The sequence below is a fragment of the Rutilus rutilus genome, assembly GCF_951802725.1.
Source record: "Rutilus rutilus genome assembly, chromosome: 9".
Lineage (NCBI taxonomy): Eukaryota > Metazoa > Chordata > Actinopteri > Cypriniformes > Leuciscidae > Rutilus > Rutilus rutilus.
This window is the reverse complement of record NC_140223.1, coordinates 36,500,740-36,522,346: the sequence shown is the minus strand read 5'-3', so window position 1 is coordinate 36,522,346 and position 21,607 is coordinate 36,500,740. Positions and strand designations below refer to the sequence as shown.

The window sequence follows — 21,607 nt, the reverse complement described above, 5'->3', positions numbered from 1 at the left end:
TGCAAGAAGTCTGACTAAAACGAGAAGCAGTTAAGGCATTTTTATTGAGTTTAATTTGTTTCAGGTGTGGTTTTATATTCCCGTAAAAATCTAAAACTAGAAATCTAGCATTATTTAGAAATACTCAAGAGACTTTAATGATTTATAACAGATCTATATGTGTTATTACTCCCCTACAACACAAGATTCAATTACTGTGTCTGTCATTAACATCCTTCACAGATGTGCCAATATTAATAGGACTTTATTGAGGTGAATCTGGCGTGTACAACGGAGCAGGATTACTGATGTTCCACCGGACAGCAAGGATCAGAGACGATGACCAGGGTGGGCGTCTCTTTAGGTAAGATTACCACCCATGACTGCATGATAATCAGCTTTGCCTGCACACTGCTAACAGGGGAGAAGCAATGGGGGGAAAGCCCTCGTTTCCCCGGCAGGGGCCTTAATTAAAGCTTAAGATAATGGGACTGAAACCAACAATAAATTATATATATATATATATATTATTTCTTAAATATATTAGGGCTGTGAAAAGATTAATCGCGATTAATCGCATCCAAAATAAAAGTTTGTGTTTACATAATAAATGTGTGTGTACTGTGTATAATTATTTTGTATATATAAATACACACACATGCATGTATTTAAGAAATATTTGCATGTATATACTGTATATATTAACATATAATTTATATTATATATAAATATTAATATTTGTATATATAAATAACACATTTTTCTTAAATATATACATGCAAGTGTGTATTTATATATACAAAATAATTTGTACACAGTACACACACATTTATTATGTAAACACAAACTTTTATTTTGGATGCGATTAATCGCGATTAATCTTTTCACAGCCCTAAAATATATACATGCATGTGTGTGTATTTATATATATATATACATACAAAATAATTATACATAGTACACACATATATTATGTAAACAAACTTATTTTCGATGTGATTAATCGTTTCACAGCCCCAGTTAAAAATGAAATACAAAGTGCACTTCTTGCTGTACTTGATACTAAACAAAGTTTTTTTTACAGTATAGTGTGCTATATAGTGGTCATGTGACCTAATTTTGTTGTGTTTAATGCAGTGAGCACTGTACAGTTATCACAAAATAAACATTCAGCATTTTCTATTCTATTGCAACAGAATAATGAGTCAAGAAATGTATTTTTAATTGTACTTTTTATGCCATTTCTATCTCAATGGCAACAATAGGACACCTTAAAATTCAAAGAAGGATGCAAGACATTCTAAATTCTGAAACTTTGCACAAAACGCATAATACAAAAATTTGTATAAGTATGGAAGCATGCCCATTCTCCGAAGATCTTTATAACATCTAAACACATTTTAGAAAATTATGTCATCATTTGCTCACCTTCATGTCTCTCCAAAAGTGTTTGACTTCTTTCTTTTATGAAACATAAAAGGTATTTTGAGATACGTTTCAGTTTGTTTGTTTTTCCATCCATACAATGGAAGTCAATAGTCAACAAAATGGTTTGGTTGCAAACTTCAAAATATCTTCTTTTGCGAAAGGCATACTGGTTTGGAACGACACGAGGCAGAATTTTTTATTTGGGGATAAACTATCCCTCTAAGATTAAAAAGAATAGCATTGTCAGTTTGCATAACCCCACAGAACGTCTCTAAAAATGGAAATGAAAATGAAAGGTCCAGTCGAGTGCATTGATTTGCGAGATTCTCAATTCCACACAATGCGATTCGCTGCAGTGGAGACATAACTTCCATATTTCAATTTTTTTTTTTTTTTTTTATTATTTGAACTCATTCACAAATGGGTCACACAAGTTCTTACATTCGCATATTAAATAATAGACATTACTGGCCTTAATTTTAGCCTGTTTAGCAGGCAATGCCTAGAGCAACAACCACAATCTGCAGCTGTGCTAGTATGAGTGTACCGTTTAGTTTTAACTTGACCGTGTTCACTACAACTACAATGAACAAAAACACATTACAACACAATAATGATTTATTTGAGGTCCAAAAATTATTCAATGCTCATGATTAGCATTGCACATACTAAGTTACCAAATATACTGCATATGCCTAATATTTTCTGTTGCAATGTGTGTCTTTCCAGGGGGGATGGGCTCCCCCAGCTGAGTCTGGTTCCTGTCAAGGGTTTTTCCCCCACAATCCTCACATCTTATGGATTTTCCCCCTGGCCACAGTCACCTTTGGCCGACCGGAGGCACTAAAGGATGATTTTCTGAAAAGGTGATTTGCAACAGTGCGCATTGAAAAAACTAAAACTTTCTAAAACACCACTGAGGCAAGAGGTTGTTGGAATATAACAGCTTTATTTTCTTCTTGCAATATGAATAGCACACCATCATTTGTTGGAGGACTGAGAAACAACTGCAGTCACACTATCTCCCTGAACGCTCTCTTCTCTGAGTATTTCACCTTGTACTTCCTCTTAAACCTGAAAAGAGAACAGCAAAGATTAAAAACAGACACAGAAAAAAAGAGAAAGCATTGTAGCTTCAGCTTGCCACAAAAAGCCTACAATTCCACACTGACACTCTTAATCTTAACATCCACTTTATACAAATAAAGCAGTAAAACATCCAACTTACTTGGCTCTTTCTCTGGGCTCAATAAGGTTTCTCTTCTGTAAGCTCATAAATCGATCTTTTAGGATGCTGCCCTCTGGCTGCATGACAAGAAACACATGTCATTTCAAATAACATGCAACTGGAAGTCAGTAAGAGATCAACGCAGACACAGTTAAACACACACCTTCAGACCGCGAAGAGAGCCGGCAAGCTCATGGCTAAGCTGAACATCGAGATCTGGTGCCTGAAACCTGTGGAAAATACAACACTAGTTTAATTACAGTCAAAGAACAAGAGGTTACATCTTCATCAAACTATGTGTTTTTGTTAAATATCTTTGTGTGCAGGGCACTTATGACGGTCTTAAACGGCCCTAATGCCAATATATGCGCTTTTTCAACAAAGTGTCAGTAACACGTCAGGTTTACAGTGATTCTTTTTGTATTTTTTTTATTGAGTCGATGTGTGAAAACTTGTGGAAAATTATTTGTGAAATTGTGAAATCACACTCCTAATTCTAACATGTGACCTACTGTCAAATTTGAGCTCCAACCCTCATCAAACACACCTGAACCAGCCAATCAAACGCTTCCCAGTGGTGAAAATCCAGCTTTTAATGTTGTTTATATGTCTATGTGATGTTTTTAATGTGCTTTAAGATAAACCATGTGTAAATTCATAAGTCAACATCATTGCTGAGTATTTTCTCCTTTAAACTGCAGTGAACCAAAGACAGTCTCAAAAACACGCTTTGAAATCACTGGTGTTTCTGACGTCAATATCTACCTTGTAACCAATCAGATCAACGTGTGATCATCAACGAGTGGATCTCTGAGCTGGAGTGAGTGAGTGGAGGCGGGGCTCATTTGCATATTCATAGAACCACGTATACTAAATGAGGCAAGGGTGTCGAGTTACATTTAAGCTATTTTAAGCCATGATTTTTTTTTTTTAAGGAAAAAAAACTTTAAATATGTCATTTTGGTGATCAAAGATGAGTTTTCAGGGATAAAATGATTGACTACAGGGGGACTTTAAGGATTGAAAATTTGATTTTGAAAATCAAAAGCTGATCAGGTTGGATATAAACTTTGCAGGGCAGTGGGTCTCCAGGAGAAGGGTTGAAGACCTCTGTTGTAACTCATAGATTCTCAAATGAACTGAATTGATCTAATAATACCATGACATAGCTTTGTGTAATAGCGTTGCCTAAACTGAGATCACTCATGAAGCCCTATGTAATTAGGAAATGCTTATTAATAACTTCACACCTCAGTTTGGTGCCTATTTCAAGATGTTGCCATTGATTTTTGATTCACTCTATTCCCATCATTATGTCAGACACAGCTGGAGAACAAAAGAAACAAACTTGAGTCTGCCGAGTCTGCGAGGCATGCTCTTCTGCGCCTCCTGATTGGCCTTGCGCTGAGCCTGCCTCTGTTTGGTCCTCTGTTCCTGCGTCTTCAGGTTGGCACGGATGGATCGCAGCTGGAACAGTTGCTGCTGCTTGTCAATCATTTGACGCTCGGCCTTCCTCCGCAACTCCTGTTTAATAAATGTAAGGTTTGAATGTGAATCAACAGATTCATCCCCAACTTGGTCGAGAGGCGGATCCATTCTGCTTCCTTACCTTGATCCTCTGAGCCTTCTCTTTCCTCCTCTGTTTCTCAGTTTTCTTTTCCTGTGTTGCAGTCGGCCCAATGACTGTGTCTTCGCTGCCCCCTTCTGGCTCTTCCGGCTCAACGTCCCCTTCTTCAATCAATCCCTCCACCTGCTCTTTAAAGCTGCTCTCCTACAGAAACACAAGCACATCTATATTTAGAACAGCATGTGGAAACATTCCCATCTAAACCTGGAGTGGAAACAGAACGCTAGCTTGCCTAAGATCCGCACAACAGCACTGTACAATGCTTACCATTTATAAATGTATATTAAAAAAAAAAGTTCACTCCATGATTAACATATGCATGTTATCCATTTAACGTAGTAATTACAACTTATTTTATATTTCTTAAAATTATTTTTTTACATAATGTCTTAATGTGACAGTTTAACGAGTCGAGAAAGATGCTGAAATAAACTCACTTCAGGTTAATTGCATTACACTGTAATATACAGTATTTAATCACATTATACTGTATTATACAGCATTTAATCGTATTACACTAATATACAGCATTTAAATCCGATAACACTAATATACAGTATAGGGATGGGACAAAATTTAATATTAGAGATGCACCGATTACAATTTTCTGGGCCGATTCCGATTTCCGATTTTTCATTAAGTTTGACCTGCCGATACCGATTTTAGCCGATTCCGATTTAATTTTTTCTAAACACTTTACACAGCACACACAAATATTTATTTTATATCTTTTCTGTAATAGAATATTTACAATTTGCATAGTACATATTTTTTTGAACAGATAAACGCTATAAAATAGAACTATATAAATTACTCCAGGTGTGGGTAATTCACACACATCTAAAGTGCAGTGTTATGGAAGAACCATTTCCTTTTCACATTCAATATCCAATAATTTTTTTTATATATGTATTTAGCAAACTAAACGTCTGTATGAAAACAGGGAATGGCAATAAAATAATATATAAATAAAAAATAAAATAAATATAGCCTTGCAGTATAAATTTCTCAAAGCACACACACACAGGCCTATTGCAATCACTTGTACAAACTGAATAATAAAACAAGTTTAAATCAAATGGGTACATTTTCTATAAATATTAGTCTTCGTTTTCTTTTGACATGGCCTACTCCAGTTCTTGTTAAAACACGCAAATTCTGTGCATTTTGGGCACTTTTTTGTGAAACCCTATTTAGGCTATTTTGTCCATCAAAAGTGTGCTTTCCCTTTAATTGAGCGTGAGCAGTGCAGCAAATAGACTCGGCGCCGAAACATGCGCTTCACTGCTCGCGACGCTCCTGCTTTACGCTCACGCGCTGCTCCTGCTTCCGTTGTGAATGCACTCATTGATGAACATGCACGCCGAAAAAAAATACGCCTTGCGATCTTAACGGACGTAATTCACGAGGTTTCCTACATGTGTGTTCCGTGTGCACGTGTGATGCTGATGTTGCGCGATGTTAATCATGCGGCGCCCGAGTGCATTTGACCGGCATAAAATCGGCATTTGTCAGACTGACCGGCCGGTCGCCGGTCACGGCCGATCACGTGAAAATCGGCCAATTCCGGTCACCAGCCGATCAATCGGTGCATCTCTATTTAATATTACGAATATAGTGACCAAAATTATCGCGATTATCAATATTATCACGGTTTTGTTAAAAAGTTATCCTTTAAGATAACTTCTTCTATGGCTTACGTTATTGTATGCATGCTGTTTTTATGTGAGCGCGCACGCACAGGGAGAGTGAGATTGATCGCACAAAGAGGAAGATGACCGCTCTACTGCTGACCGTTGTTTTATAATGTTTACACTTCCACTTTGATTTGTAGCGTGTTTTAGAGTGCTTTCTTTTCCCTTTTAACATTCGCTCTTTGACATGAATGTGAAGAGTGTGCTTAACTGAGAGAAAACATCTATAAAAGTCTTGTGGAACTACCAGTTCATTTGCACTGTCTTGTATCTGGGCGGACTTCAAACTCTCGTTTGACGTTACACCATGTATCACAATGGACGCGCTCTCTCGTTTCATTCAAATACAACTTGCCGTCTTGCGTCTCCGTTTTTAATTGTATTGAAAATTAAATCAGAGTTGATTTATTGTTTACAGAGTTTGATAATAATGTTGTGATCATCTTGTCTGAACGATTGTTTTGTACGCTGTACATAATGGATTTATAAACAGGTAAGATTAAAAAAATTAATCTCAATTCAATGTCCCCGTAATTATGTGGTAAAAAAAAAAAAAAAAAAAAAAACTGTAATAAGTGTATACACTATATAAATTCTAAATTATTATATAAATGTTTATTATATAATTATTATTAATTATTATAAATATAATAATTATTATATAAATTATGAATAAATTATTATCCCTTAAATGTCACTCTTAATAGTCTTGTTTGAACTTGTTCGTTCGTCTTTGGCTAAGCCACTTGCTGCGAACTTTTCTTCGCGGAAGCTTCACGTTTATTTCAAGTGATTGATATAAAATAGTTCAACTTAAAACAACATTTTGTGCCCAATTATTTCCCAGATGTAGTTTTGGTATTGAGGTCAAAGTTAACTTGCCTTGCGTTCGCTATACAACAGTCGGTGATGGTCACACAAGACGACTCGGCAGATCTGAAGTTTCCCCCTATTGCAGCGACTTTTCTTGTGCATGTTAGAGCTGACAGGGTGACCATCCTCGATTAAGTTTCCCTCAGGACTTTTGTTAAAGCCAAAATATGACCACACCTCAGAATTGGTTCTTTTAAAAGGCTGAAAAATCTCCCGAGCACGGTCACTGCCTTCCGTAGTTCCTTCTTGAATAAAAAAAATAACATTGCGCGCTGCGCCTGCGCCAGACTGTTGCTGGCTGAACAGGATCTAAAAATCGCGATAATCAAACACGGTTTTAATGATAATTAAATTTTAAACGATATTACGAACCGTCAGTACATGTTATCGTGGTTTATAGTGAAACCGGTAATCGTCCCATCCCTAATACAGTATTTAATGGCATTACACTAATATACAGTATTTAACCGCATTACACTAATATACAGTATTTAACCGCATTACACTGTGTTATACAGTATTTAACCGCATTACACTGTGTTATACAGTATTTAATGGCATTACACTGTAATATACAGTATTTGCAGCTGTATATTACACATTTTTGCAAATACAATTAGTATTGCAGACTCCAAGTCTTTCAGTAAGGGCAGAGAAATGACAGTCCTGACTGAAAGGAGTTTAGGAAACATCCTGTCATGCGTTGATGGGGTAAAGGTGCAGTGAAGGAGCGTGGAATGATGGGAGTGGCCGTCTACATTTGAACGTACCCACAGCATTTGCAAAAAGGCTGACTTACTATTTATATATAACATACTGTAATAGACTTTAATTACACTGCCATAGACTTGTTCACATTGACAAGAATGAGGAAGGACGTTAAGCACTGCTTAAATCCAGAGAAATTAGCTCATTTAACCATTGATGAAAACATTTGGGACAATACATATTGTGCCTTTAAGGTGGGGTGGATTTAAATGAATGGCAAAACGTCTGTCACCTCATGTACTCCAGTCTGGGGTATATTAACCCCTGAGTTAAATTGTTAGCATAAGGTTCGAGGTTGTACCTCAGTGGCGATGTCCTCTTTCACAGCCAGCTGACGTGCCAACCTTTCCTCTGCTTTCAGCTTCTTGACCTCCACTTCATGGGCTTCACGGAGCAGGTCCTAGAAAAACACACACGCTGATTTCTAAACACACAGATGTGACGTAAAAGCAGCACATCAATGTTTACGGATGCGAAGAGCTTCGTGTAGTTTACCTGGTGAGAGAAGAAGTCTGGGTTGTATGAGCCTCCAGGACCAACGACCTCAATTGCAGGAAGAACTGAAGGTTTCTCATTCAGCCTATCTGGTCTCTTAAAGAGGAAAATGAACAAATTCAGCACATGAACAACAACAGCTAAACCTAGCGGTCAACACGTGGATGTTTTGATTGTTGATACCTGAGATCACAGAGTGGCTGATGGTTGATATAAAGCCACTATTTATGACAATCACACTATTCAATTTAAAGATAGAAAATAACATGCATAATCATTGCTGAAATTTTATATTTTACACCATATTGAATAAATTAAGGAGTAAAATCAGAAAATAAATGTCAAGTAAACTGATTTACTTTATTAGGATAACAGAATCAAAAAGCTGCTAATCTATAGATCACTTGGGAGCAGACGTCACAGTTACGTCACTGCAGTTGCACACGCATTGTAGTGGCAGAAAAATAGTGGTAACAAGTGGATTAAAATGGGCGAGATCCACAGAATAATGGGAAAAAATGTCTTGTGCGTCAGAATCAACCAGAATGCAAACAAAGATGGTCTTCATTTTTCATAGAACATCGTCAAAGACTTTAGATATATAAAGACTCACATTACTTATGAATGTCTTCTAAATAAAAGAGCCAATCACTGGTAGTAAAAGTCATCACGTCACTGCAGCTGCCGTCAGTTAATATGTTATTTGATTGTGAGTTCAGCGGTCAGTTTTTGAGATTTTAGGATTCCTCCATTCAAGTAGATAGGATTGGGTCTTGGATGCCCGAAGTAGCAAATATGACCGCTGAGTGAACAGACTTTCCTTGAAAGGGACTTTGATAACGTCGAAGATGCACTTTTAAGCTAGACGCAAACGTTTATGGTTGCAAATACTAGACTGATGAAACCTGTGACGAATTACCCTATTATAGATCTACATAATATTCACATACGCAGTTCATAGAGGGCATGGAATAATATTTAAACCTATAACACTTTTTTTTATCTCACAATTCTGACCGCAATTGCGAGTTCATATCTCCAAATTTGTTTGGAGTTTATAACGCACAATTTTGTGAGTTTATATCTCAATTCAGAGAAAGAAAAGTCAGAATTGCAGTATATAAACTCACAATTCTGAGGGAAAAAAAGGGGAAGTTCTGAGAAGATTTTTCTCCTCAGAATTGTAGGATATAAACTCGCAACTACGTTTTTTTTTGTTTTGTTTTTACATGGCTTCCATAGACTGCTATTGCAGAACTGTCACTTTTGGCCACGTGAAAGGAAGGCTCTGCCCAAACACGTCAAACCAAAACCAGAATGGTCTATGGTATTTTTATTTTATATAGGAGTCGGAGCTCCTTGTGCGTTTGTGTTCAGGCAATGGAGTTCTCAGCGCTGTCAAAATAAAAGTCCCGCTTTTACAACATTTATCGGTCGAACTGAAAAACCAAAAATTAAAAAAAATTCCCAAAAACTGTCCGATATCAGAGAATGTCTAATAAGGCGAGAAGTTTCACTCTCAGTAAACTTCCGGCTTCTGAACTGGTTGCAGTTCCACTCTTGTTCCATATGAGGGCGCTCACAGGACGAGTGCAGAATGAATGGAGGTCTATGGCAGTATACCCATCAAAATCCACTTTTCTCAGGATATAATTTTTTGTCTAGTAATTTGAATATTGTATTCGAAAGGAGATGCAAAGAAATTACACATTGCTGGGTGTTAGATTTTTTAGAGTCACTTATTTGCTTTAAAAAGTCTTTTAAAGTGTCAATGACATCATACACATCGTACGACCAGAGATACTGCTTTACGGCAATCCTTCAGTCACTCTGGTGCTTTCGCGCTCTGCACTTTCTTTTCTCTGGAGGCATCGACAACACAGCTGACACAGGTAAATACACGTGCTAGACGAGTTTTTGTTTTGTTTGTTTCTGGTCCCGCTTCGGATGCCACGATGCCATCAAGCGGTATCTCTGGTCGTAATCAGTCCTTCACTGACCAATCAGCGTTCATTAGCAGAATGCTAGCGTGTTATGGGCAACAACAACTCAACCTGTAAGAAATCGAAAGGACATAAGTACTCGTTCATTCAACTTTGCAATGAACCCATGTTGAACTTGCAAAACCTACTATCGAATCTGAGATTTCTCAACGGCAATCGGGTGAAAGAGACAAATTTAGCCGTCTAGCTCCGTAGACTCCCATTCATTCTGCAATCATGGGCGATCGCCCCCAGTGGAACTCTGGTGGAACTACAACCAAAATTCGGTACAATAGGACTTAATAGGGAGTGGGCAGGCTCTCCGTAGACGGGCTCTGCCGATATATTGTCCGACCACTAGCTACATCCATTGTCCAAATGACTGTGAATACTTTTCTAAAGATAATGATCACAAAACAAAAGAACCCACTGCTCTCACCTTGACAAGCTTTTTTTTTGTTTGTTCCAGGTAGTAGGGATCAGCCGTCTCTGGCGCTGTTGGACAAAGACATTGAGCACCATTACGCCACTTGTTTACATAACTGACATATCAGAGAGTGTAAAGACACTCACTTCCTGCACTCCACAGGTCATAAAACGCTCTCGCTGGATTGTTATTGGCCACTGGAGTTTCTTTGACGGGCAGCCCAGAGGCAGCTGCAGCTCTTCGGAGTTGAAGAAGCTTTTCTCTTCGTGGCAACACTCCCATGGCCGCCAACCTCGCTGCTTTCTCTGCCATGCGCCGCTGCTTTTTAGCATTGGGCTGCTGGAACGCCAAGACACTAAAAGAACATCCGGAGAATCAGGGTCATGTAAGATTGGGGATAAATGGTTTGGAGATGATCAGATTATCCTTATATTATAGATGGATTTTATGATGCAATTTCCTTAATACTTAATGCCACTATATTGCAAATCTCTGCTGCATGATTGTTTATATCGTCACAAAAACCAAAATATATTAAAATCACACAGCTCTATGAAGCTGGATATATAAATATGTCCAATTTTATCCACACACACACTCACAAATCCGATATAGAAACTCTCAACTGCATGATTGTTTAAATGAATTGCAAAATCTAAACTATATTATCATCCATCTCTAAGATTCAGATTCACATTATTATGTTTAATGCCATGTCAGCATTCAAAGCTATTTTCATGGCAAAAATTTAATTACAAAAATACAAATATCATATAGATACAATAAAAACAAAGCAAGTCATATTATAAAATATTTTTTTAAATGAACATATTATTTAAAAAAAATCCCAAACCTTTTCAGGCATAATCTTATTAAATATGTCCTTAAGTGAAGTAACTTCATAAAAGAGCATTCTGCTTCTATTAAGTCCAGGACAATCCAATAAAATATGTTTGACAGATAAGGGAATCTTACAAAACATACATAAAGTTGAGTCTTCACCTTTAAGCCCATCTCTAAGATATTGCAAACATTAACATCACCATTTTCTGTAAAGCTGCTTTAAAACGATGTGTATTGTGAAAAGCGATATACAAACAATACTGACTTGACTTTTAAATCTACAGCGAAGACATGATTTGGTGGTAAAATATACATCTTCAAATCAGCTTAACAGCCTGAAACGTGTTTAACAGCGCCATATTTGATTTGAGAGCTGCAGCATTAGTATGACTTCAAAAGGCTTTCTAATATAATGCATGAGTTGTCTCAACCACTTTTAGGGTGAATTTTAAGTAAATATTAGTAATTCATCTCAGCAATTGTGTGCATGTATGCAATTTAATTATAATATATAATTTCACTATTATATCATTTCAGTGTTCTCTAGATATAATGGCATTGGGCAAGAGAAAACTAAATAAAACAAACACCAAATAAGAGTTTAATAACCGAATCCTCCTGACAATACGCCCTCAGATCCTGGACGGCTGTTCACACAACAGCCCTCCAAGCTCCATTGTGTTATCTTCACATTCCCAAAGAAATACTGGGAGCGCAAGGATGAGATCATCAGCGGGCAGAAGAGGACGCAGATCACGGGTCATTTTGAAAGTTAATTTTACAGTCGTACTGTACTCACTTTTTGGGGGCAGGTATGCGGGAATCCGGCTGAAGAATGAGATCTATCCGCAAAGGTTTGGAGCGTTTACCTTTCTTAACTGTCGTCTCTAATAACGAAAAAAAACAGTTATGGATTGGGCAGGGAAAAAAAAACAATGACATAGTAGGCTATATAAAGAGAGGACCTTTTTAAACTTACGTGGTTGAGTTTCTTTGTCTTTTTCACCAGTGTCCACAAAGAAGAGACTGGCATCTGGTTTTTCAGCTATCAACCCCCTATGAATGAAGAAAGGAGGAGAAGAATAAATCAGTGTTTGTTCAGAATCTCCTGTATCTTGAATCGTCGTGCGGTTAACTGAAAGGTTGTGTTATAAGACAATATATATTTTATTATCACTTTTTTTTTCTTTTTTTTATGTGTTATCACTTTTTTTTTTGATGAGAAAATTTGTATTTTCTCATCTTTTTAACATACAAAATGATGTAGACAAACAATCAGCCATGCAACAGTAAGTGGAAATCAAAACAACAGCAACAAAATAAATAAAAATTATAAGTAAGTTAGACTGGTTAAGTTAGTAATGTTAACACAGACGGGTGAATGACGAAAAACAATAACCATAACAAATAAATTAGAAATAATATGCAGCAAAATATGCACAGCACAGTACGTGAATTAAAAATTAAGCGAATATATAAAAACGCGAATGCAAACATCCAAGGACATGATATCAATAATACAAGTAAGGGATAATCCACGGCTAGCCATGCATTAAAGGATTTTAATGCACGACGTAGAGGCGAAGAACCACCCGACGCGAAGCGGAGGGTGGTTGCCTCTACGAAGTGCATTAAAATTCTTTAATGCATGGCTAGCCGTGGATTATCCCGCTTATACCTTGGTTATTTGCCAAGTTAAAAATAAGTTAAAGCTGTAACTGATGTTAAGAGTGTAATTTTTTAACAGACGTGTAAAAATGACGGTTATTTCTTAAGTTAAGGCTCGTCAGTTCTTGCACTCCGTCCGCTTTAAATAAAGTAGAGCCATCGGATTGCTTTTATTTGAATGAATTCACATTTATTTAAATTCATTATTAAAAGAGAGAGACAGAGAACTGAAGGAGAAGGAACAGAGAGAGAGAGAGAGAGAGAGACGTGCGCGAGTTACCTGTGTGCGTCGATCTCTTCTTTAACAGTCCCCTCATTGCTTAAGCATATAGCTAACTTAATGATTCTTTAATGGATTTATGACAATTATTTATGAATGACAGGCAACACTGATACAAATTAAACGATATTCAAAAATCATCGATTTAGCCTACCTAAACGTTTTCATATGCGTCTCTCACTCTGCTTGCAAGTGTATCTGTGTTACTATGGTTACCAATGTAGCGGATTAATTTCGAACTGTAATCAAACTGACTGGAACTACCTGTGCATTAAACGGTTTTACTGCACACCTTCCAGCCAATCAGAATCGAGTATTTAAACAGCCCATGGTATAATATAAACTTAATGACTCCATGGTTACGTACTACATAAAAACAGCCACGTGACGCTTATCAACTCTTTACAACGCACACACAGTCACATATAAGTTAACCTAAAGTAATGTTTTTTATTCTACTGGAATAAAGCAAACTATAGATATAAATATAGAAGTCTAATCATTTATGTTAAACTTTAATGATAATAACCCATATTTACCCATGACTTACCCTGCTGCTTTTTCCTGAAGCCGCACGTCGTCCAGAAACTCCTCCACATCCTGGATATCACTGTATTTGTTCCAGTTCTTTTTCTTATTTTTGTTCACGCGTTTTCGCCGTTTAATATCCGAACTGTTTCCATCCAGACCCGAGTTAAAAGACAGAAACCCCGGCTGACACGCCGCCATGCGCTTGTGTTTCCTGGCGGCCGCCATGATGGTAAAGAAGGAGGAGGAGGAGGAGGAGAAATGGGGGAGAAGACGAGCTGGTAAGTCCCGCCCCCTTCTGTAAAACCCCGCTGGACCTCTAGGTTGAAAAATCGTCAATGCAAGTGAATGGGAGAAAGTAATTATTTTCTGGTCCCGTTTGAATTGTGCCATGAATGTGAACATATGTTGTCTGTGAATTTTTTATATAATCTTTCATGTTACGAGTTTGACAGTATATGGTATGATTCTTCGGCTAGCAGTTGTGGAGAAGACATAACGATAAAGACTACATGTCGCCTATGTGACGTCACCCCATAAAGTTGACTTACCCGTGGTTTTCGCCAACCTCAACGATTTTGTCCTCTCCCTGAAAGAAGGCGGTGAAGCGCACCAAACCCATATGAAAAAAACCTGCATGGTTCATATACAGCAACCATATATCTTCCTTACTTAAATCAGACAGAATTACCTTCTGTGTTTCATATAAGGCCAATATATGTCCTATACAAAATCAGACCGATTATGGCCACTTTCATACTAAATAGCACACATACAACTTGTAGGGGATTTTTGCGTTATATATGAATACTGTTAAAAGACTTATATGAGTTTTACATGACAAAAGTATGCAAATGTGTATGGTATTAGTAGAAATATATAAAACTCATATAAAATTCATATATAAATAATTTAAAGTTCTTATATTGAATCATATGCTAGTCAAATTAAAGTCATATAGAATTTATACACATTTTGTGTCATTTGTTTATGTGTTTCATACAGATTTCATCTGATTCACTTATATGCAGTTGGCAAATTTTTAAAGGGATACTCCACTTTAAAATGAAAATTCTGTCATCATATACTCACCCTCATGTTGTTTCAATCCTTTATGAATTTCTTTCTTCTGCTGAACAGAAAGGAAGATATTTAGAAGAATATCAGTAACCAGACAGTTTCTGGTCTCATTGACTTTTTTTCCTACTATGGAAGTCAATGAGACCAGAAACTGTCTGGTTACTGATATTCTTCTAAATATCTTCCTTTCTGTTCAGCAGAAGAATTCATACAGGATTGAAACAACATGAGGGTGAATATATGATGACAGAATTTTCATTTTAAAGTGGAGTATCCCTTTAAATTGTACACAGTGCAGAAGCCGGTTCGAGGATTACTAGCTGTCAGAATATCACTGACCTTTATGAAGACTGTTCATTTTCCTACAGGATTTGAAAGAGCAGTTATAAAGCAATGACATTGTAAGACCGTGCATTTACATTAATTGTGAACTGTCTGGCCCTGTTGTTTGTGAACAAATCATAACATATTATTGCAAATGAACAAAGTTGAGTCAAATATGTTTCTAGAACAGTGATTAAAATGTTGAAAATTGGCAGGAATAAATAATGGCAAATCTATATGGCTTCAGTTGTATGTAGGACATATATGACATAATATGATTAAAAATACACTAATATTATACAATTTATATATGTGGTTTTTGCAGCATATATGTCCCTCACAATATTCTGTTGGAACATATAAGAATCACAGGAGTTTTTAGCAAACCTTTTCCATATGGGAAGACACAGCCATGTCTAGCGGGATCCGTGAGCTAGTGTCCGTGTGCGAATGGTGGTGACGTTTCAAACGCGTCGAAAGCAGCGAAGAGTTGTGGTCCACAAAGTGCTCTCACACAAAATCTAACCGTATCAAACTTCTACCCGCTAAATTGTAGCATTCTTTACACGAAAGATTATATAAAAAATTCACAGACAAGTTCACATTCATGGCACAATTCAATATCCAATACCCATCATGATGACAGTTTTTGTGTGTATTGCTTTATTGGATTTAAATATAATTTAGAGTTCTTTTTGTTTTAAGAAAAATATATAAAACTGTTATTGTTTGAAAACACTTATTTCAATATCGTGATAATACCAAATATATTAGGTCAAATTCCTGAAAAAAAAATGATTCACGGGTCACAGGAGGGCAGTGGTTGTCAGCTGCATCAGAACTGGGAACCAAGCCAGGTTCTTCCAGAACGGAGCCACAAGTAGCACTGAGCATTCGGTTTCCCTGATTCGCTCTAATACCTGAGGCAGGAGCGTGACGGGGGGAAAAGCATAGAGCGGGCAGCAGGGCCAGACGTGGGCCAGCGCATCCCTGCTCTTGGAGAAAAACTCTGGACAGTGAGCGTTTTCTTGAAACGCAAACAGGTCTACCTTCGCTCTGCCGAATGTCTTCCACAGCAGTTGGACTGCCTGCGGATGTAAAGACCATTCTCCTGTCGGGACATTGTTTCTGGACGGTCTGTCTGGCCCCACGTTCAGGAGACCTGGCACGTGCGCTGCTCTCAGCGAGCGCAGATTGTGCTGAGCCCAGACCAAGAGGCGCTCCGTCAGCCTGTAAAGGTTTCGGGATCTGTCACCCAGGCAGGAAACGCAGATAACATGGCGGTCCCCGTTGCTGAGTGGAGCTCGACACGAGCCACAGAAGCTACGAGACATCTTTACAAAGACGCTCGGCTCTTTTAGCAGAGAGTGTGAGTCGCAGCGGCGAACACACACTTTGGAGAGAAAAAGGATATACACACCGGATAGCGTAGCAGGAACGGCGACTGAAAGCGGCGAGTTGTGTGCCAGCGGCTTCAGATTCGAAGGCTCGTCCCGCAGAAGGCTTTTTCAGACGGCGCGGCTTCTTCCTCTCGGGATCCAGCGATGCGTGAGCTTCGCTGAAGAGATGAAAAATCAGATTCTATCAGCCTGTCGAGCCGTATTTATAGGCCCAAGCCACGCCCATTTCGGCGGGACGTGACGCAGTGGGCGCGAAGTGCCCTCATTGGATCTGACGTCACGAGGGCCTCTCTCGATAGGCTGCTGCAGTTGCCGCAGGGCAGCCAATGGGCGCGCGAGCTGTCTCGCCTATGTCTGCATGCTGCTGCAACGCGTTTTACATTAATTCAAAATTAAGGATAATTTTTGGCTTCAATATCTCACGGAAAAGAGTTTTCCCCTAGCGTAAGATACTTACGCAGTCCGAGAGACCTCTCGTAAGAGAACTGCTGGTGCAGTATAAGGGACAATTTCAGATACAGCCATAGTGTCTTAGTGACTGTTCAAAGTCTTATCTGTTGAATATTTCCAGTTGTAAATATTGTTAAAAAAAACAAACAAAAAAACAGCTTGGTCATTTATATGTAATTTTACTTATAATGGCAGTAATTCTAAATGTACAGATTTAACAAAAGCAAGACATTGCACTCATGATGTGGCCTAATGCTGCGTGACCTTGAAATGCAATGGGAATATGACATCTGTGAAGAACAATCCTCTTCATACAGGCCTCTGGTAAACTTGTTTAGGGTCACAGTCACACCACGCAAGAAAAATCTGTCCTTCTGTCAAAAACTCACTAGTGTGTATGTTGTGCAATCAAAATGGATGATTGCATATTCAAATGACTAATTATCCCATGCTTTATTTTATTTGTCACTGAGTTAATTTTTTTAAATCAATTTTAATATCTTTGTTACTGTGAAGATACGGAAGATTTCAAAAGGAATCGATAAAACAAAACTCTATAATAATTATGTGGCCAAGACACAAACTGAAAAAATATATTCAAGCTCCTACTATGATGTCACAGAGACATTCTATAGAACTCTCCTGAGCAAAAGTCCCACAAAGACACAATCCTGAGGTGACTTTACTCAGAGTTTGAGGTGAGAAGACTGAACACATTTACAGTCCTGAGAGAACATGGAGAACATGAGAGCAACAGTTTTGGACGTGTTTGATGAAGCACGTTTACTGGGCGAACACACTGACATGATCATCAAGTCCAGTGACAGAGAATTTCAAGTGCACAAGATCATCATGTGTGGCTGCAGCTCCTACTTTAGGTGAGAAGAAGCATTTGAACTGCAATTGTGCGCAAATTACCATGAAATGATTATAATTATATGCAGAATTTCCACTGCCAACATTATACTGTTGAAACTGCCTAAGCTTTCCAAATATATAAATGCATGTAAATGAATTACTGTGTTGCCAGAACAAAGAATGTAACTACGGTATCTAGGAAAACCCTTTCTTGAAATGTAATTCTTCATTTTAATGGAATTGAATTGAGTGGCAAGGAATGGTGAAACTAATTGGATTCTTTACATGAGAAAATCTGGCTGAAATTAAAATGTAAATAATGAAAAGTAATTTTATTTATGCTCATTATTAATTGTTTGTCAAATTTGTTCACAGGGCTCTTTTCTCCAACAACTGGAGCAGACCACAACATTTCTGTGAAATTCCAGGAATATCCAGAGACATAATGCCTCTTATTATCCAGTATGCGTACACAAGATCTGTGCTCATTACTCAAGAGAATGTGTTGGAGCTCTTGGTGGCGGCTGACATGACCTTAGTCTCAGGTCTTGTAGACGCCTGCTGTCAGTTCCTGGAGTCACAGTTATGCCCAGAGAACTGCATTGGCATCTGCAAGTTTACAGAGGACTTTTACTTCTGCTCAAAGCTCCGCTGTAAAGCACAGCACTACATCCTGCAGCACTTTGAGGAGGTTCTGCTCGAACCTGAGGAGTTCCTGGAGCTCTCCCTGGAACAGCTGGAGGAGATCATTGATGAGGATGAGCTGAATGTCAGACAGGAGGAGGTGGTTTTCGAAGCCGTCCTCCACTGGATTAATCATGCACCAGAAAACAGAAGGCAACACATTGCTGTGCTTCTGCCAAAGGTAAAACAGAGATTTTTGTCTCGGTTTTCATTACAAATATCTTAAAAGTCTTAAATCAAGATACATTTTCTGCTATAATTAAATTTTTTGTCATTTTGAAATAAAAATAAAATAAATGAAAATGAGAAACTTGCCTTGATAACTATTTAAGATTAAGTTTTTAAATATTTTATTTCAGTTAAAGTTAATTTTATTTTTATTTTAGGGTTTTAATTTTAGTTCAACTACAATAATCCTGCCATGGTGTAAGGAAATTAAACTTAATTCAAAGGGCAAACAAGTTTATTTTTCTTTCCCTTCTGACAAATTTTTTTTTTCTTGTTTCAAGCATTAACATTGGAAATCCATTTTTTTAACACCATATAACTGCTTAGTAACAGTCTTGCAACAGTCTCTGAAAGTCTAAATTCTCCCTTGTGCTTCAGGTTCGATTGGGGTTGATGTCTTCAGACTACTTCGTCAATAATGTAAAGTGCAATGCACTAGTGATGGAGAATGAAGACTGCGTGCCTGTTATCATCAATGCAATGAAGACTTTGTTTGACCACAACATGGATGAACCCACCAACTCAGAACTCATGCATCAACTGACACGTCCACGTCTGCCCTCATCGATCCTATTGGCCATCGGAGGATTGAGTGGCAACACACCCACCAGTGAGATTGAGGCATACGATGTGAAGGCAGACTGCTGGGTCAGTGTGACTCAAGAGGATGAGCGTCCCAGAGCCTTTCATGGTACAGCAGTCCTGGATGAGTTTGTCTACTGTATTGGTGGTTTTGATGGTGTGGAGTATTTCAACAGCGTGAGGAAATTCAATCTTATCACTCAGACTTGGCATGAGGTGAGTAATGCTGTAGCTCAACATGTAACTTTAATTTAGCTTCCTTTACAAAACAGTATTGTGGTACAGTGATGGTACCGGATTGTACTTTGATATGGACCATAGTGCTGAATGATGTGCTGTACTTTTGTGCAATTGTTGTAGCTTTGTATAATATAATATAATATAATATAATATAATATAATATAATACACCAGAGCATCATGATTGTGTCAAAAAAATACCATTAAGAAAAATAATAATAGTATTATTGTACTAATTTGCAACTGATAGGACAGAACCAATGAGATGTTGTATTGGTGTGTGTTCGTACACTGATGTATTTGGTGTGTTGTAGGTGGGCCCCATGTATGAACGCCGCTGCTTTATTAGTGTTGCTGTTCTGGACGGGCTCATTTATGCCATTGGTGGTGTTGATGGACAACAACGGCTTAAAACAGTAGAGCGCTACGATCCAAACACCAATCAGTGGACAATGATGGCACCCATGAATAAACGAAGGAGTGACGCCAGCGCCACCTCACTGCAGGGCAGGGTAAGAGCACTTACCCATGATTCCACACTCTTCTGCTGGAGACTCTTAATGCCTGTAAAGCATGAAGGAATAAGGAATAGTGTTAAAAAATAAAATGTACTGTGTTTTAAACACTGCTTTTCTGATCAGTCTGTGATGATTGTGCACAAACATCATGCATGTTATGTTTGTGTTTGTCAGATTTATATCTGTGGTGGTTTTTCTGGGACCGAGTGTCTCTCCTCTGCTGAGAGCTTCAACCCTGAAACAAACCAGTGGACTCTCATCGCTCCCATGAGTAGCCACCGCATTAGTTTAGGAGTGATCGCTTATGCAGATCTAGTGTATGCTGTGAGTATTAAAAACTGTTTTATAGTTTTAATTAACTATGATAACCATGACACAAATACAGAAATATGGAACAATCACAGTTAAAAGGTTGCGCGTATGTAAATGCATGCATGGATGTGCACATACAAATGCACAGAATACATAAATAAAAAGTGTATTTATTTAAAGGTTGGTGGTTCTGATGGTGCCAGTGATTTGCGGAGTGCGGAGGCCTACAATCCGCTCACTAACATCTGGAGTGATGTTGCATCAATGTGCAATCCACGCAGCAGCTTTGGCATTGAGGTGAGATGTGGACAGTTAAAATCTGTATCTAGTGAAACTATGAAATAACATTAAAATAATAATTTGATGATAATGAATATGGGGGACTTTTTTTTTGCTTCCATATTGAGAAAAATTGGAAAGTTGCACCCTAAAATTGTAGAAGGCTTCGAAGATCAATGTGTGTCAAAACATTCTAACTATGTTTAAATTAAGTGGTGCATCTATAATAAGATTTATTAATGTAAAGTTAAAGACATTAGCTGTACATTATTTATTTTACGTTTTACTTTCCTCAAAATCCAGGTAGTTAATGGTCAGTTGTTTGCTGTCGGAGGCTATAATGGATTCAGCACCATCTCTGAAGTGGAGCGCTACGATGAGAAGACAGATCAATGGTAACTTCCACAAACACTAAATCTCACAGATCATTTCACACTGCATTAGATATAAGTGTAAGTCTAATGCAGGCTATATTTCATTGCATTCACTGCATCTGTTTTCTATACAGGTTTGATGCAAATGAAATGGCCATTTCCCGCGGTGGTCTGAGCTGTTGTGTAGCATCAAGATTGCCTAACATGGCACAGTATGCTGCCCTACAAGACACCCAGAGCAGTCGCATAGACTCTGCAATCCCACAGGGCCTCGCAGCACTAAGGGGCCTTGCAATCCTGTTGTTTTTTTGTTTTTTTGTCCCCACCGTTTTTTTGTCCTCAAGTGTTTAACACTTCTTTTTGTCTCAGACACCAGACACAAGAGTGTCATCATGTCCCCTGAATAAAAGCATTAAAAAAAAAAGAGGCTGTATTCTAAATGTTAAACTTTCTCTCAGG

The 21,607-nt window shown here is 37.9% G+C and overlaps 2 protein-coding genes across 2 annotated transcripts; one reads left to right on the top strand and one right to left on the bottom strand.

Moving 5' to 3' along the window:
* Window positions 1-2,336: 2,336 nt before the first annotated feature.
* Window positions 2,337-14,068, bottom strand: nop53 (NOP53 ribosome biogenesis factor). Its single transcript, XM_084419126.1, has 12 exons — window positions 13,843-14,068; window positions 12,324-12,400; window positions 12,144-12,231; window positions 10,648-10,856; window positions 10,514-10,569; window positions 8,093-8,188; window positions 7,899-7,997; window positions 4,245-4,406; window positions 3,984-4,159; window positions 2,799-2,865; window positions 2,636-2,712; window positions 2,337-2,481 (listed from the first exon to the last, which is right to left on the bottom strand). Exons 1-12 carry the CDS (start codon window positions 14,046-14,048, stop codon window positions 2,421-2,423), a joined length of 1,374 nt encoding a protein of 457 aa, XP_084275252.1. The 5' UTR covers window positions 14,049-14,068; the 3' UTR covers window positions 2,337-2,420.
* A 3,741-nt stretch (window positions 14,069-17,809) lies between these two features.
* On the top strand, window positions 17,810-21,173 carry LOC311297420 (kelch-like protein 10; the record flags this gene model as incomplete). Its single annotated transcript, XM_084419668.1, has 7 exons — window positions 17,810-17,952; window positions 18,308-18,797; window positions 19,223-19,642; window positions 19,980-20,177; window positions 20,358-20,507; window positions 20,676-20,792; window positions 21,078-21,173. 7 exons carry the CDS (start codon window positions 17,810-17,812, stop codon window positions 21,171-21,173), a joined length of 1,614 nt encoding a protein of 537 aa, XP_084275794.1.
* Between the last annotated feature and the right edge of the window lie 434 nt (window positions 21,174-21,607).

Coding starts and splice junctions, on each gene's coding strand:
- nop53 (XM_084419126.1), bottom strand. CDS start 14,048: ATGGCGGCCGCCAGGAAACACAAGCGCATGGCGGCGTGTCAGCCGGGG. Junction 10,857..12,143: donor CGCATACCTGCCCCCAAAAA/GTGAGTACAGTA, acceptor ATGTTCTTTTAG/TGTCTTGGCGTTCCAGCAGC. Junction 4,160..4,244: donor AGAAGGCTCAGAGGATCAAG/GTAAGGAAGCAG, acceptor TTTATTAAACAG/GAGTTGCGGAGGAAGGCCGA.